The sequence below is a fragment of the Eptesicus fuscus genome, chromosome 17 (assembly GCF_027574615.1).
Source record: "Eptesicus fuscus isolate TK198812 chromosome 17, DD_ASM_mEF_20220401, whole genome shotgun sequence".
Lineage (NCBI taxonomy): Eukaryota > Metazoa > Chordata > Mammalia > Chiroptera > Vespertilionidae > Eptesicus > Eptesicus fuscus.
The window spans coordinates 30887583-30902932 of record NC_072489.1 but is presented as its reverse complement, the minus strand read 5'-3'; the positions used below and the strand labels follow the sequence as shown (position 1 = coordinate 30902932).

Sequence of the window (15350 nt, the reverse complement as noted above, 5' to 3'; positions counted from 1 at the left end):
AAATAAATCCCAACAAAAATGGCAGCAGCCACGGAGCTGGAGAGAGCAGGAGGCTGGGGTTGCCCCCAGCAATGGAGGAAGCCAAATTTCAGCAGCCCTGGCTGGCCTAGGCCTCCATTCCAGGCTACAAAGTTTCAATTATAGAAGATAAATAAACCCCAGATACCAGGGCCTCCGCTTGGGTTGCCGGGGGCGAGGGTGGGTGGCCGGCCTGCAAACCAACACAGGCCCCTAGCCCAGGCCACCCCATGCCCCAAGGGAACCCCCACCCTGATCTGGGACACCCTTCAGGGCAAACCAGCTGGCCCCCACCCATGCACCAGGCCTCTATCCTATCTAATAAAAGAGTAATATGCAGATTGACCATCACTCCAACACACAAGATGGCTGCCCCCATGTGGTCAAAGATCCTGCCCCCATATGGACACAAGATGGCCAGCAGGGGAGGGCAGTTAGGGGTGACCAGGCCAGCAGAGGAGAGAAATTGGGGGCAAAGGGGCCTGCAGGGGAGAGCAGTTGGGGGGGACCAGGTCTGCAGGGGAAGGCAGTTAGGGGCAAACAGGCTGGCAGGGGAGTAATTAGGCATCAATAGGCTGGCAGGGGAGTGGTTAGGGGGTGATCAGGCTGGCAGGCAGAAGTGGTTAGGGGCAATCAGGAAGGCAGGCAGGCAAGCAGTTGGGAGCCAGCAGTCCTGGATTGTAAGAGGGATGTCCGACTGCCCGTTTAGGCCGATCCTACTGGGATCGGGCCTAATAGGGCAGTCAGACATCCTTCAAGGGGTCCCAGATTGGAGAGGGTACAGGCTGGGCTGAAGGACATGCCCCTTCCCATGCACGAATTCCGTGCACTGGGCCTCTAGTAATGTTATATAAAGCATTGCAAAAAATGACTGTTTGATTTTTAGTATTTTGATAATTCTATTTCAATATATTAGATTTCCATTTTAAGGTTATATAGTTTACTTTATTCATTTAAATTTTCACTTGGCAGCAGATTGTCAAAGTGGTCCAGTGCACAAAAGGTTTATGAGCTCTGCACTAAGGACAACCATACTGAAGTAATGTGTATCCTTTTCTAGAATCATGCATTCTTCTTCACACATAACCATATTTCTCCTGACAACATACATATCGATACGCTCTTTCTACATCCAGCGGTTTTGATTAATGTGTGCATGGGAGCTCTTCTAGGAGTGCCCTCTGTGACATACAACAGGCTTTTGAACACAGCTAACCAGGACAAGAGATAGAGTCTATGCTTAGAAAACATCACTTTTACAGTAAATGAAATCAACTGGTCCATATGACCTTGGTCTGCTTAAAGCAGGATCAGTTCATATGCAGTTCCTTCTGCACAGGACATTTTTTTCTCTACTCTTTATTTTGTTTCTAATCTACAAGCCATTATCTCTTATCCTGGACATACAAATACTGCTATGGAAAGTAACAGAATTTATCACTTGTCCACTTCCCTCAATAAACACACACAAACACAATGTATGAATGGTGAGGGGAAAGCAGAAAACATTCTATAACATGAAAGAGGCTGATATTTTTACAGTCAGCTCATACTAGTATAGTTTTTTGTTTTGTTTTTACAGTCAACTCATATGTTGTTAATATTTACTGCCAGCTGTGAAGCCAAAAAAACAACAACAAAAAACAACAACACATATTATTTACATGGTGAGAACAAGTGAGTCAATAAAACAGGAATAAAAAGTCAAATTAGACCTATGAAAATAATCTAATTCCCCTTATCTTTAAAACCACCATATGAAAGCTCTGTCTGTTACTGCCCTAATGTTAGTTTGTTATTAATATGACTAATATTTTTGCTTTGCTTCTACATGGTTTGTCCTATGTTAGGTGTTTCAGAGGTGCTCGTCAGATGTCTGTCTGCAAAGTCCAGTCTTAATTCACCCCTACGCCCTTTTGCCTCTCTCAATGTGAAAACACACTGTTGTTATGATGGAGAAGCAAACAGTGGGTTTTTTATGGTTGAGGCCCCACTGTCTGTAAGTAAGTGAAAGGCGAGGGCCCAGACACAGGTGTCCTGATTCATGACACCTAGACAGGGAAATTCACCACACGTGTCTCCAATTTGGAGAATATAAATGAATATCCAAATGTAAGACGATGGGAGAGATTAGTGGTAGGAAAAATATTAATAACATAGATACTCCAGATTGAATTAGAGTTTTAAATATGGCACTTAAAACAAGTTAATACTATTATACTTTGCTCTTTAATGGCCCCATGCATCAAATCTTTCATCCAATACTCCTCTTTGATATAATATAAATAGGAATTCATAAAAATCTAAGTTAATTTGTTCTGCTGTAACCACAAGTGTGTGAGGTAAGTATAAAAAAGCAGGTCAAGTGAAACAAGGTGGCATTTTAAAAAATAATTTCATCCTATAACATTATTTATGTCTATAAAGTCTGCAGTTACAAGTTAAATAGATTTAAAAGCCAGCTTTTGTTTGGAGAATTTCTGGGCATGAGTCCCATTTTCAGTAAAATAAGACCAAAGTGAAACTTAAGCCAAACAAGCAGAAGAATAAAAATTACACTACATAGTTACTTTGGAGAGAAAACACTGAAAGAGACAAACCATTCCGTTTTCAATATTAAAACAACAAGTGATAATAATCTCTTAGCTCCAGAGGACAGAAGAACTTTTTTTTTTCCTGCTGGCTTGGCAACCAACTTAAATTTCACAATCTTTAATATGAGGTCTGTCAAGTAGATATAATAATTGGGGTGGGGAGGAAATGAGACAGATCAAGATATTTAAGTAAATTCTAGGAAAAAAGAAAGAAATCACTTGTTCCTAGAAAGTCGGGGTTTTATTTATTGTGCACCTATTGCCTACTTTTTTCATCTCATTTTGTCTATACTCGTCCTTCACAAATTTTCCTAAGTCAACTTCAGTCAGGCTTTCGCCCCCACCACTCAAACACGGCTGTTCTTGTCAAAATCACCAGTGATTCCTACCTTGCTAAAGCAACATTTACTTTCAAACCTTAGCTTACTTGACCTGCATATAAACCTTGATTCACTAGGCTTTCATGACAACATTTTCTCTTGCTTTTTTTCTACATTATTATGTATTTATTTTCATTTTCAAGTGGGGGATTTTACTCTTTCTCCCCAAATTCTTAAAGTCAGGTTTTGGTAGTCTTCTCTTCTCATGGCCTTAAAAATGTTAGTAATACGACTCCCAATTTATACCTCCAGCCTGAACTTCTCCTCTGAACTCCAGAATCTATATCCAACCGAGTACATAGCAACTCTGCTTAGATATCTCATGAACATTTCAAATAGAACCTCCGTGAAAATGCAGTTCTCCTCTTCCCCATCACAAACCTGCTCCACAGTCTTTCCACTTGATAGCAGCTCTATTCTTTCACACTTGCTCAAGCCAAGAGCCTGGAGGTCACCTGCACGCCTTGCTTCTTTTCATACCTCACATGCAATCAAGAAAGACTCTTTATTGACGATAAATTTGAAATATACGCGGGATTTCACTACTCACCTCTTCCACTGTCACCATCTTGATCTCACCTACTATCATTTTCACCTGGATCATTTTAACTTCTCTGTAGCCTGTTCCCTGATTGCAATTTAGTGTTTTGGTTACATGATAGCCAGGTGATTTCACTTATTTCATTAAAACTCTTCAATAATTTCCAACTCGTCTCAGGCCCTAGGGCTCTGATCTATTACTTCTTTTATCATTATGACTCTTCACACTCAATTCTCTCTGTCCTTTTCCTGGACACCACATCCCTTGCTATCAGTAAAGCTTCCCACACACAAAGAATGAAATGTCTCAAGGTTGCCTTTCCTAGCTAAATAGCAGGCTGCTTATCTGACTCTGAAATAGTGGCAGGTCTACCCAGCTACCCAGGGTTCATGGAGATCCCCAACCCTTTATTTGCAATTCAAAATTGAACTCTCAAGTAGAAAGAAAATATTTGGTTTGGAGATTTTGACTGGGTGACTAAATTTTCACTTCCATTTTGTCTTTTTTTTTTTTTTATTTCAGAGAAAGGAAGGAAGAGGGAGAGAGTGATAGAAACATCAATGATGAAAGAATCCTTGTTTGGCTGCCTCCTACACGTCCCCCACTGGGGATCGAGCCCACAACCCACGTATGTGCCCCTGACTAGAATCCAGCCCAGGACCCTTTAGTCTGCAGATCAGTGCTCTATCCACTGAGCCAAACCGGCCAGGGCCATTTTGTCTTTTTGATTAGAAATTACATTCACTTAACATTTTCCCTAATCATTTTCGATTTTTACAATATATTTAGTTAAGCTTTCAACCAACTTATTTAATATACTGCACTCACATTATGATTATTTTACAGATCTCAAACAGCCAGGCATTCAGACGTCTGCCTTGGATTCAAATGTGAATTATTGGACTTTTACTTAAAAGCAAATGTTCATAAAAGTCCAAACATTTCCTTGAACAAAGACAATACATTGTTATTGAGTTCTTTCACTAGCAGAAAATATGTGGCTGTGGAACATATAACCTCCTAAGTTATTTCCAATAAAAAAACAAATAACAAACAAACAAACACAGTGGAGAGTGCATAAAACTCTTAAGAGTCTGATTTTAAAACATGGTAATTTAATTCAGTTACTTAAAATATTTTAAAAACAGACAAGAATAACCTATAGTGTTAGAACCCTGTAGTGGAGTTCTTGAGTGTGTGTGAGCAGTCGTGACTGGGAGAGAGTGATGGGACATCAGGGATATTTGTAATACATATTTTTTCCCTATATCTGGGTGCTTTACTTATCTAGATGTATACTTTTCTGTATATAAGTAGCATTTCGATAAAAATGTTACAAAACATTGCTATATACTTGCTCTCCCAAAATGTGCAGAGAGGGTAACCCCCTCTCTCTATCACCACAGTCAACTAATGAACTAGTTGATAGCCACTAGATTGCAGTAAACTAGTAAATTGGTTATAGCCTCTCAAATGCAAATGGTACAATTTAATAAAGGCTGGTCTAGGAAGTGACTTGAAAACCCAATGTTACTCAAATATTTAAGCATTACCAATGCTTGCCTCTTCAAATATATCCATTAAAGGCAGACCCCAAAAATGGACTCAGTCATTTATACGTTTCCCACCAGTGTTTCTCAAACCCATGATTTCCAAAGCCCTTCTTGTCCGATGTCTTAGTATCATCTGAGGCCATTGTTAAAGCGAATTCCTGGGGCTCAATCAGGCTTTCTGATAGGTATTTGTTTATTTGTCTGTTTCCTTAATTATTTAAAATTTACCAGGCCTTACCAGGTTTCCAAAGGAGGTTTAATATATGGTTAGCTCACACGTGAGTGCCCTGAAAAACACGTGGGCCTCTTGATTCAGTGGATGCAGCTCTGCAATCTGCTTTTCACAAGCAAGCACTCACATGATCCTGACATGTCCAATCAGTAGCCTTTCAGGAATCAACTGGGTCTGGCTTTCAGAAGCTCTCACTCAGGCCTGAAGGAAGCTGTTCCCCTAAAAATAGCCAGCTCTGCTCCAGCCTGAGTTCAAGAAATTGTTACTGTCTTTCAACTTTAGGCAACGTTCCACATTTCAACTGGACCTGCAAGGTGGAATGAAAGTGCAGGACCTCACGTGTCTAAAGGAGTTCTTGGTAGTACACTGCTCAGTTCACTAACGCTCTGCAAAGATTTGGGGATCAAAGGTCCAATAACTGGCAATAGGTTACATTTATTTTCTATGACCATATATTTTCTTTAGGGAGATCTTAGGGAGAGATGGCTATGGGAAGTATGTGTTTGCTGGATCAAAGATATTAATATTACTGATTAATTAATAAGTATAAATAAGTGCTTTCATTATTTCTTGACCTTTCTTAATAAAATTATACTTCCTTAAAACTGATAGGAACTTTATTTATTTAAACTTTAAGACTCTAAAAATTAAAGAATGTATAGTTTGACAGATAGCCTATTTATGATAGTTACCAAAAATATGAGAACTTATAAACTACACAATAATTTATCAAATAAAATACAACAAATTGTTGTGTGTATCATATAACTGACTTGTTTATAATGCCACAAATACAGCAAAAAGTACATTCTTAGTTGGAAAGAAACATACTTTCTGTTTGACAAAAAAGAAAAAAATATTGTCACTAGACAAAATATAGACAACACATTCCCAAAAAGGATTTATAACAAAATAATGTCGACATACTTCCCACCTAGAGAATATTTTAATAAAGTGAAGTATATTTTACTTTCACTTGTAAGAATATGCCCATTCTGTTTATAATTCATTGCAATAAAAACATGAATCCTTGAAGCTCCAATATACCTTTAAATAACAAAAATATTTTTTTTTCTTATAGCAGTAACTGGCACTAAAATGATTAACACAATTTTGAATAATTTAAAAAATAAAAACTCAATCAATTTGGGGAAAACCACAAATTCAAAAAACTGTCTAATCACACATACATCAGACTATTTAGCTAATGTTTTGAACATGAGAATCATCTTGGCTATAAATGGTAAGGCAGGCCAGAGACAAAATTATGGTAATGACAAAATAGTAACTTTTTTTCTGGAATGCTTCCAATCATGTTTTATTCCCTTTATTTTGCCCTGCCTTTAGCCTCCCCATCTAGAAAATGCCTATGCTGGGTTGATCCCAATCCCATAGAGTTTTCTCAACTAGGGGAAAACCCACTCAAGCATCTTATGTGAATTGCCCAGCTGGAATAGTCCATTCTGGAATATTATAATATCAATAGATCATCATATCAAAAAATAGATTTTTAAGCAGGTTATTTTTCAGAGCCTGGAAGATAGAGTTTAATGTTTCTCTTTGTACCAGGCTGTTCTTGAGAAAAAATAATAGTGACTAGCCCTATTTAGCTTGAAAGCTTTTAGATATGCCCTTCTAATTTTAGTATTCTATGCAACAAGAAGAAGCTTATAAAGAAAGATTACTTGGCAAGACTCATGTAGGAGGGCTAAGATAGTGTATGTGTATGAAGGGGTGTGCTGTGGGGAGATAGGGCAAGGACTGCTCTGAACTGTTCATTTGAACATTGTACAATACTGGTAGTTGGACTTGATGTTGCACTCTTACAATGACCTTTGCAGACAAGAAGGCTTTGGCAAAATCAAAGTACTGTGACGAGAATGAATATATTGCTATTCTTCTTCCAAGCAGTTGCAGGTCACCTTGTGAGGAAGGAAAGGGTGTAAGTAAAATATTACCTCTGTGTGTCTTCTGTCAGCTTGCATTTTGGACAGTCACTGTATTCACTGGCTATGTTCTCCTTCTGTTCTGACTAACCCAGCTGGGTGAGTAACAGCATAAGACAAGAGGACACCAAACCTTCTTTTCACTAATTTCCATAATGGCCTAACAGACAATGAATTCAACCTAGTTATCTAAAATTTGTAGTAGAAAACCAGGATGAAATAAAAGAATACATTGTTCTTTTTGAGGAAACAAAAATAATGTTTTATGTGGCTATGTAACAAATTTTAAACAAATAAAACATAAAATTAAAATAAAAGATGAACATTTAGCAAATGTATCAAATCTCTCAATGGATATCCAAAAGTGTGATTCATTCAGAAATCCATAGGAGGATTGCTGTTTCATTACTAATAAGAACTAATGCCTGACATTTCTATGGAGTAATTTTCTGTAAAATGTAGAAGACTTTCTCTCTTCCTCACCTTAGAGGCTTTGTTACAGGGCAAAGGAAGTGAGCTTATTCTTTACTGTCCTGCTGAACTAAGATGTATGGTACGCGTGTGCTTCATTCTTTCAACAGGAATCCACAGGGATTGGGAGAGGGCATGACTAGAGGAGTTCTAGGATCGTGAAAGCGTATCATCCACCACATTTGCCTTGCTTCCTGTGCCTGGTCAACATCAGCTCTGATATTTTTGCTCCTCCTAATCCTGGCTCACTGAAGGCTCCTATTCAATCTTTCCCCAAGGGAATATTCCATGCCTTTCTTTTCTTCCCTTTATTTCTCTCATTTTTGATACACTGTCAATACACTACAGCAGAAAGAATCGTAACTTACACACTTCACAATCTTCTTAACAGAGTCAATGAGTGTTGATAGGACTTTCATTTTCATGGGAGATATCATCCTTTTTATTTTAGAAGGGATGACTGATGATCTGTGACCTGTCACTCTGTCTGTCTGTCCCTGACACCTGTGATCTGTCAATTGATCAAGTTCTCTGTTGGAAATTCACGTAGGGGGCAGATTGTCAAGAGACTTGAAGACAATATGCAGCAGCATGATCTATTTTTGTTTGTTTTAGCAATACTCAGTAGGCAATATGGGGAGAGGGTAGGGAGCAAGGAAAGGGGACTTATGTTTGTGAGATGTGTGTGAGATGATGGCCATGAGGAGGAGAACTAGAGAACTGCTGTGAACATGGAGAGTTGGGAAGACATTTGAGAATGAATTCCAGAGGCATCCAGACAGGATTTGAAAACTTGAAAACTGACTGGATGGGGACAAATGGAAGCAAATACCTAAGAGGCACTGGGAGCTCTAAGCTTGGGTAAGTGGCTGATTATAATATTATTAATGGAAAGAAAGAAGCTTAAGGCTTTAAAAGGATGTATGTCGTTTACTACATTCTTAATTTGACACAATTGTGTAACACTAGGAAGAGTTATACAGCCAGTAATAGGAAATATGAATGCAGAATTCAGAAGGGAAGTAGGCCTGAAAGCATAATTTCCATATCTGTGATTTCTTTGAGAATAGAGCTTTCATACATTTATGTCTCCTCAACACCAAGCAAAATGTCAGACGCCTAATAAGCAATCAGAAAGGATTTGGCAAACTGAAACTAGCAAATGCCAAATGCCTTAAAACTTTTCCCATTGTGTCCTTGTGAGGTAAAGTATAATTGAGATCATTATTCAAATAGAAGCTAAACGCTTTCTAGTGGCACCGGAGATTCACGTAGGTGGTCAGGGGTTGCAGTAGCTGTTCTCTTAGGCCCCAATCATTCTCAGATGCTGCTGTCCTTTGACTCCCACATTACTAAAGCAAAGTAACATGTCAGAAAAACCTGCACATCAGCACTAATATATAAGCTCACCAGTTTCAATTCTGTGGCTCATTTGTGTGTCAAAAAGATATCTGTTCTTTAGAAGAAAGGATATTGTATTAACATACACTCCTACATGGCTTTAAACTGTGCTTTAATAAAGGTTTTGCACTTTTTCCAGAGATTGAATTTGTGAAGTTCAATGCATATTTATTGAGAATAGAGACACACATGAAATTGTATCAAATACATATACTTTCAAATGTATGTTTTTAAATACAATGTAGACACAGGTACCCGATTCCAGCAGCTTTAAAAGATTTACTGTCCCAGAGAGGAAACCATTACAACATATACTGTACATTCATAAAGGTAGGAACTTAAGCCATGATGTAAAGAAAAATATTACAGTCTTCGCTCTTATAAAAGTCAGGAGAAAATATTAGGCTAATTCAAGCTCAGAGCCACCATAGGGACATGCAGAATGCAAGGAGGGGCTTCCAACCAGGGGCCCTGCCTTCCCAGAAGAAGTGTCGTCTCAGCATCTAAAGCCTCAATGAAGCGTCAGTGTGAATGAGACTGTTGAGGAAGAAAGGTAGGACCGATTCAGGAAGAGGGACAGCATCTGTAACTACCTGGAGCTTAGAAAGAGCATGGTGAGTTTAGGGCACTGCAAGTTGTCTCGTATGGCTGGGACAGCAAGTGATAGCTTATGCTTAACGTGCCCATGACGTGGAAGGAAAAGAAGTTTAAGGTTAGCCTGATAGAATAGGCCAATGAGTCACAACATACAAATCAGAGAGACCATGATACAATGATGGCCGTAATATAATTGTGACCCTTACTGTTAGTTGTTTATAAGAGTGATGTAGATTAAAAACAAAATTATGTTTGAGCAACTAAAAGGCAGTGAATTATTAATAATTTATCCATTTAATCTTTGTATTAGATGCCTAGAGTATCCTATATAATAAAAGTCTAATATGCAAATCGACCAAACGGTGGAACGACCGGTTGCTATCACACACACTGACCACCAGAGGGTAGATGCTCAACACCGGAGCTGCCCCCTGGTGGTCAGTGTGCTCCCACAGGGGGAGCGCCGCTCAGCCAAAAGCCAGGCTCACAGCTGGCGAGTACAGTGGCAGTGGTGGGAGCCTCTCCCATCTCCATGACAGCTCTAAGGATGTCCAACTGCTGGCTTAGGCCTTCTCCCTAAACTGTCAGTCAGACACCCCCCAAGGGCTCCTGGACTGTGAGAGGGCACAGGATGTGCTGACAGACCCCCCCCCAAGTGTACGAATTTCATACACCGGGCCTCTAGTTAACTAATAACATTCTTTAAATAAATGGTGCATTTATGATAATGGAGGTGAATTTTCTGGGCTTTGTTATCAATACTTCATGCATGAACTAATTCATTATCAACTAGAATCTAAAATGGAATTTCATATTTCTATATCATAGATGGGGTGTTTATATAACTATGATGATCACATAACATTTCATCCAAACTGGGGCATTTTTGAGAGTGAAAGAGGTATTCTGAATAATTATACAAGAACAAAAGGAATAAATATGAACTGTACTGGGCAAACCAAATATAAAATTCTTTTTAAAAATATGTGTTTCATTTAAAAGTATGATTAAGTGATTATTATTATTTAAAATTTGGAATAGATTTGATCTGGGACATTTTTTCCTTTTTTAACTGACATGTGTTAATCCTTTAATAATCTAAAGTTGGAGAACTACTCCATTTTGTCCTTTTAGTTTCACCTTTACACTTTATTTGTCAGAATACTGAATAAATCACTTGAAGAAAGAGATAAAATGAAGATGATAAATCTCTAATTCATGACATTCACCAGGGGTTAAATGAACATATAGCTTTTCAAAGAAGAATTCTTCTTCAAAGTCTAGGAGAAGATATTTCATTTTACTTTATTTTACCTTAGCTTCTAATACAGAAATTGGGATCAAATTCAATAAAAACATTGATGCCCAGTGAAAAATGAAGCATTATGAAAATAAGGACAAGAAAAGAAGGTGACAGTCTTACTAAGGATGAGAACTCCCAGATTGTAGCAAGTCAATGGATCCCTACACAAAGCCACAGTATTCAGCTATTATTCACACAGGTGCCACATTATGATTCTTACAGATTGATACCTTTGCTCATTATCCTCTTGACCACACACAAAAAAACAATAAATTTAACCTAATAATGTCTGGGAAAACTTCCATTAAAAATATAAAGTATTATTTATAAAAATACCTGCATTTTATTCTAATTGATTTTTGTTTCTAATAATTGATGGACTGGGCTTTACTGTAACCAATACACTTGGGCAACTGTCTTTGATAATAAAGAAAAATAATGGATTTCAGGTTTCAATTGAGGGAGTTTGGAAACAGTGCTTTGTCAAGTTTCCTAATTCCCACAGAAAGCCGCACCGCAGAGCTGCGGGTAGATAGACGGTAGACAATGGATACACATTTTTTAGTTTTCTACAGTCCTATGATTTAAAAAAATGTGGTCAATGCAAGAAGATGAGCTATCTCATGCATGACCATTATACATAAGAGGTAAAATGATTCTTTCTTTGTTAAATGACTCCTAAACCCCTATTGAATTAAATCCAAGGAAATTGCAGTGGCACATAAGGCCCTCCCTGCAGTCTGGCTCTCTACCTCATTTCCCTGTTAACTGCTTGTAGCCAGCTACAACATGCCTCCAAGCTTTTACTTCTACTCTTCCTTATGCTCAAACATATTTCCTACCTCCTATTCATTGGCGAAACACAGCAAAATTTAGCAAATTGGATTGAATGCAAGTTCTATGTTACATTGTCTCTTTGACTTTGGGCAAGTTATTTAATATCTCAAAGCTCCCTATCCTCCACTGTAAGTGAAAATAATCCAAAATTTAGCTTGGGGTAATTTCCAGAAAAAATATTTCCCAAGTCCGTCCTCAGATTCATTTAAATGTACCTATTCTCTGCTTCATCAGCCCTTATATGTCTTTCTGTTATCACTTGATATGTTTGTTATGTTTGATTTATTGGGATATATGACACTTTTCTTTCTAGACAATAATTTTTTTTAAGGACAAAGGACCACTAAGTAAGCAAAAGGTCTGTAAAAGATAATGAGGTCCTAACCAAGTATGTTCAAATTAGATATAAAATTAAATGTGTGTCTACAGATAATTGTTGTTGTTTCGCTGACAGGTAGTTAAGCCAGACAACCATTTCTTAGCAACTGCATCTGGATGAAGTAAAAAAATGTCTAGCTTTAGCTTAGATAAAACTAAATTTGAATCTCAATTCTGCTGCGTATTAGTGATGTACTCTGAGCCAAACACTTACCCTCTCTGATCATTAGTTTCCACATTTGCACTGATTAGCATACTACTAAGGATATGACCACAATTCAATGAAAAACGTACATAAAACACTTTGTCCAGTGTACATGCTCAGTAAGCTTCCTTATAGTACTTCCTTTTCCTTTACCAATTTTAAATTTTAAAAATTCCATACGGCTGCATATCTATCATGTTTTTTATGTGTAGGTAAGAAAAAGCTATGTAACATACAGTAGACTTACTCTATTTCATTTCTTATGTCTGTTCTATTACTTAGAATGGCCTTCTTCCAGCCCGTCCCTTCACTGACCCGCTCAAATGTTACATTCTAAATGAAGCCTATCAGAATTAATTGACAGATCATCTGCATGTTAACAGTACCTTTCAAATGATTTTATCATGAAAAATGAAATATTATTATGCCAAAATTATAATTCCAAATGGATTTTCCTCATTTGAATTTTTTTCCAGTCTAGAATCATCTATCAAAATTTTAAATAGTGAGATACATTAAAATAATTTCTAGACAACTGAGATCTTTTTTTTTTATTTTAGAAAAAATGTCATATAAAAATAATATTTTTGCCCAGCTGGTGTGGCTCAGTGGTTGAGTGTCAACCTATGAACCAGGAGGTCACAGTTCAATTCCTGATCAGGCCACACGTCTGAGTTACGGGCTCAATCCCCACTGTGGAGCGTGCAGGAGGCAGACAGTCAATGATTCTCTCTCATCATTGATATTTCTATTTCTCTCTCCTTCTCCCTTCCTCTCTGAAATCAATAAAAATATATATTTAAAATAATAATAATATTTTAATAAAATAAAATATTAATCCATGCACATTTTAAATATATTCATTGGTTAAGTTTCACGAATAAAAATTAACTTCTTTTAGTAAAAAAAAGATGTAATAAAGGGCAGCATGTAGAATTATATACATTTGACCAGAGCATTTATTACATATAAAAACATTTGGTATTTGAAACGCATTGTAATATAAAACATTATTTTAAAGAAAAGCAACAATGGATTAAAACTGCTGCACTTTACTGTTTAAATAAAATATTGGTTAACTGCTGTCCAAATTCATTTTAACTTTTATAACATTAAAGAGCCTGCAGTAGCCTCTACAGGTTTGTTTTATTTATTAGCAATTTATAAACACAAGGAAATAAGAAATTAATTTACCTTAATAACCAAATCAAATTTCTGGTGAAAGTCTCTGTTTACTGGCTCCAGGAGACTAAGTTCTGCAGTCCTGGGATGCATATGGAAAAATCGTGGGTAATCCTCAGGAGTCCCTGAAAGACATTGAGGTTTCAGCACATAATTGAGAACAATAAGTAATATGTTTATCTGCTATATCTATTTCCCTTCATTAACTGAGGAACAAAATCATGATTTCATTAGTAAATTAAGTTTCAAAATTATGCAGTCTAGGGAAAGCAGATGCAAATGTGATATATAATTAATTAGTTTATGAGCAAGAGGATGAAAAATATGTTATGTTTGGCTGATTTTCCAAATATCCTTTATTAAGAGGGCTCTTTAATTATTTGAAACTTCATCACATAAAAAGAGATATTAAGTGTATAGAGAGCAAATTTTGAATTCTAAAATTGTATTTTAATGGTGCATAAATCTTAATTATAGCTTGCATGGTCTTTCAACATATCTTATAACAAACAATGACTGGTAATTTGTACCAAATATCAAGATGCTTGGAAATTAAAATCAGCATATTCTGTTCCAGCGGGCCAAATTTTTTAAAAGATAAGAATCAAACTACATCAATTATATACAAAATAATTTAGCCCAGCTGGCATGGCTCAGTAGTTGAGCATCGACCTATGAACCAGGAGGTCACAGATTCCAGGTCAGGGTACATGCCTGAGGGGTGGGGTGGATCCCCATTCAGGTGGGGCGTGCAGGAGGCAGCCAATTACTCTCTCTCATCGTTGATGTTTTTATCTCTCTCTTCCTCTCCCTTCCGCTCTGAAATCAATAAAAATATATTTTAAAAATATTTTAAATACTACATAAAATATTTTCATGATATGTTTAATGTCTAGAGATGATATTTCTTCAATGTAGATATTTTAATGAGTTGAACTACATTTCTTCTTACAGAAATGTCCTTCAATTGTATCATCTACCTTTGTATACTGCAACATTATTATAATATTTTTCCCAACTTGAAGAAAAAGTAAACATTAAATCATTTAACTGTAGAGTATATGAATTTGGCCAAACAATAATCATAAGAATAAAATAACATGGTTTCCAATTATTGAAGCCTACTCTGTGCTATATGCTTTATATAAGTAATCACTAATAACTCTGTGAATCATTTTCATTTACAGTGGAGGACTAGAGCTTTGAGATATTAAATAACTTGTCCAAAGTCAAAGAGACAATGTAATATAGAACTTGCATTCAATCCAGTTTGCCAGAATCCAAACATATGCAAAAATTAGTTAATTGCTACTAGTCCTTTGCTTCAACTCTGAGATAAGAAAAGAAATTCTGAGACAAGCAAACAAAAACAGAAGAAAAAAATTATACCAGTAAAATAGACCTGAAAATTTAGAATAAATCAAAATTGTGCATGAAAATTTAGCATATGATAATAGAGTCACTTTAAAACAGTAGAAAAAATTTAATGAGCGCATTAATCTAATAGGATAGCCATACAGAAAATGACAAAAAAAATCACATCCATTCTTCATTCACAATACTAAACTCTAGATGAAGAAGGCATTCATACATAATGAACAATAAAACAATACAAGTGCTAATAGTAGATAAAAACATGAACTCTATTTTCAAGTGAGAGTGGACTTATCTTTTCTAAGTATGACTCAAAATAAAAAAGCAGTAAGTGAAAA

General features: G+C 36.7%; 1 protein-coding gene across 15 annotated transcripts in view; it reads right to left on the bottom strand.

The window, feature by feature from the left end:
* The window catches only part of PCDH15 (protocadherin related 15), a 590647-nt gene that overhangs the window by 288417 nt on the left and 286880 nt on the right, over positions 1 to 15350 (bottom strand). For all 15 annotated transcript variants that reach the window (XM_054728735.1, XM_054728734.1, XM_054728732.1 and 12 more), the window contains one exon: positions 13651 to 13763. In XM_054728735.1, coding sequence (XP_054584710.1) covers positions 13651 to 13763 — 113 coding nt within the window. The remainder of the gene's footprint in view (positions 1 to 13650; positions 13764 to 15350) is intronic.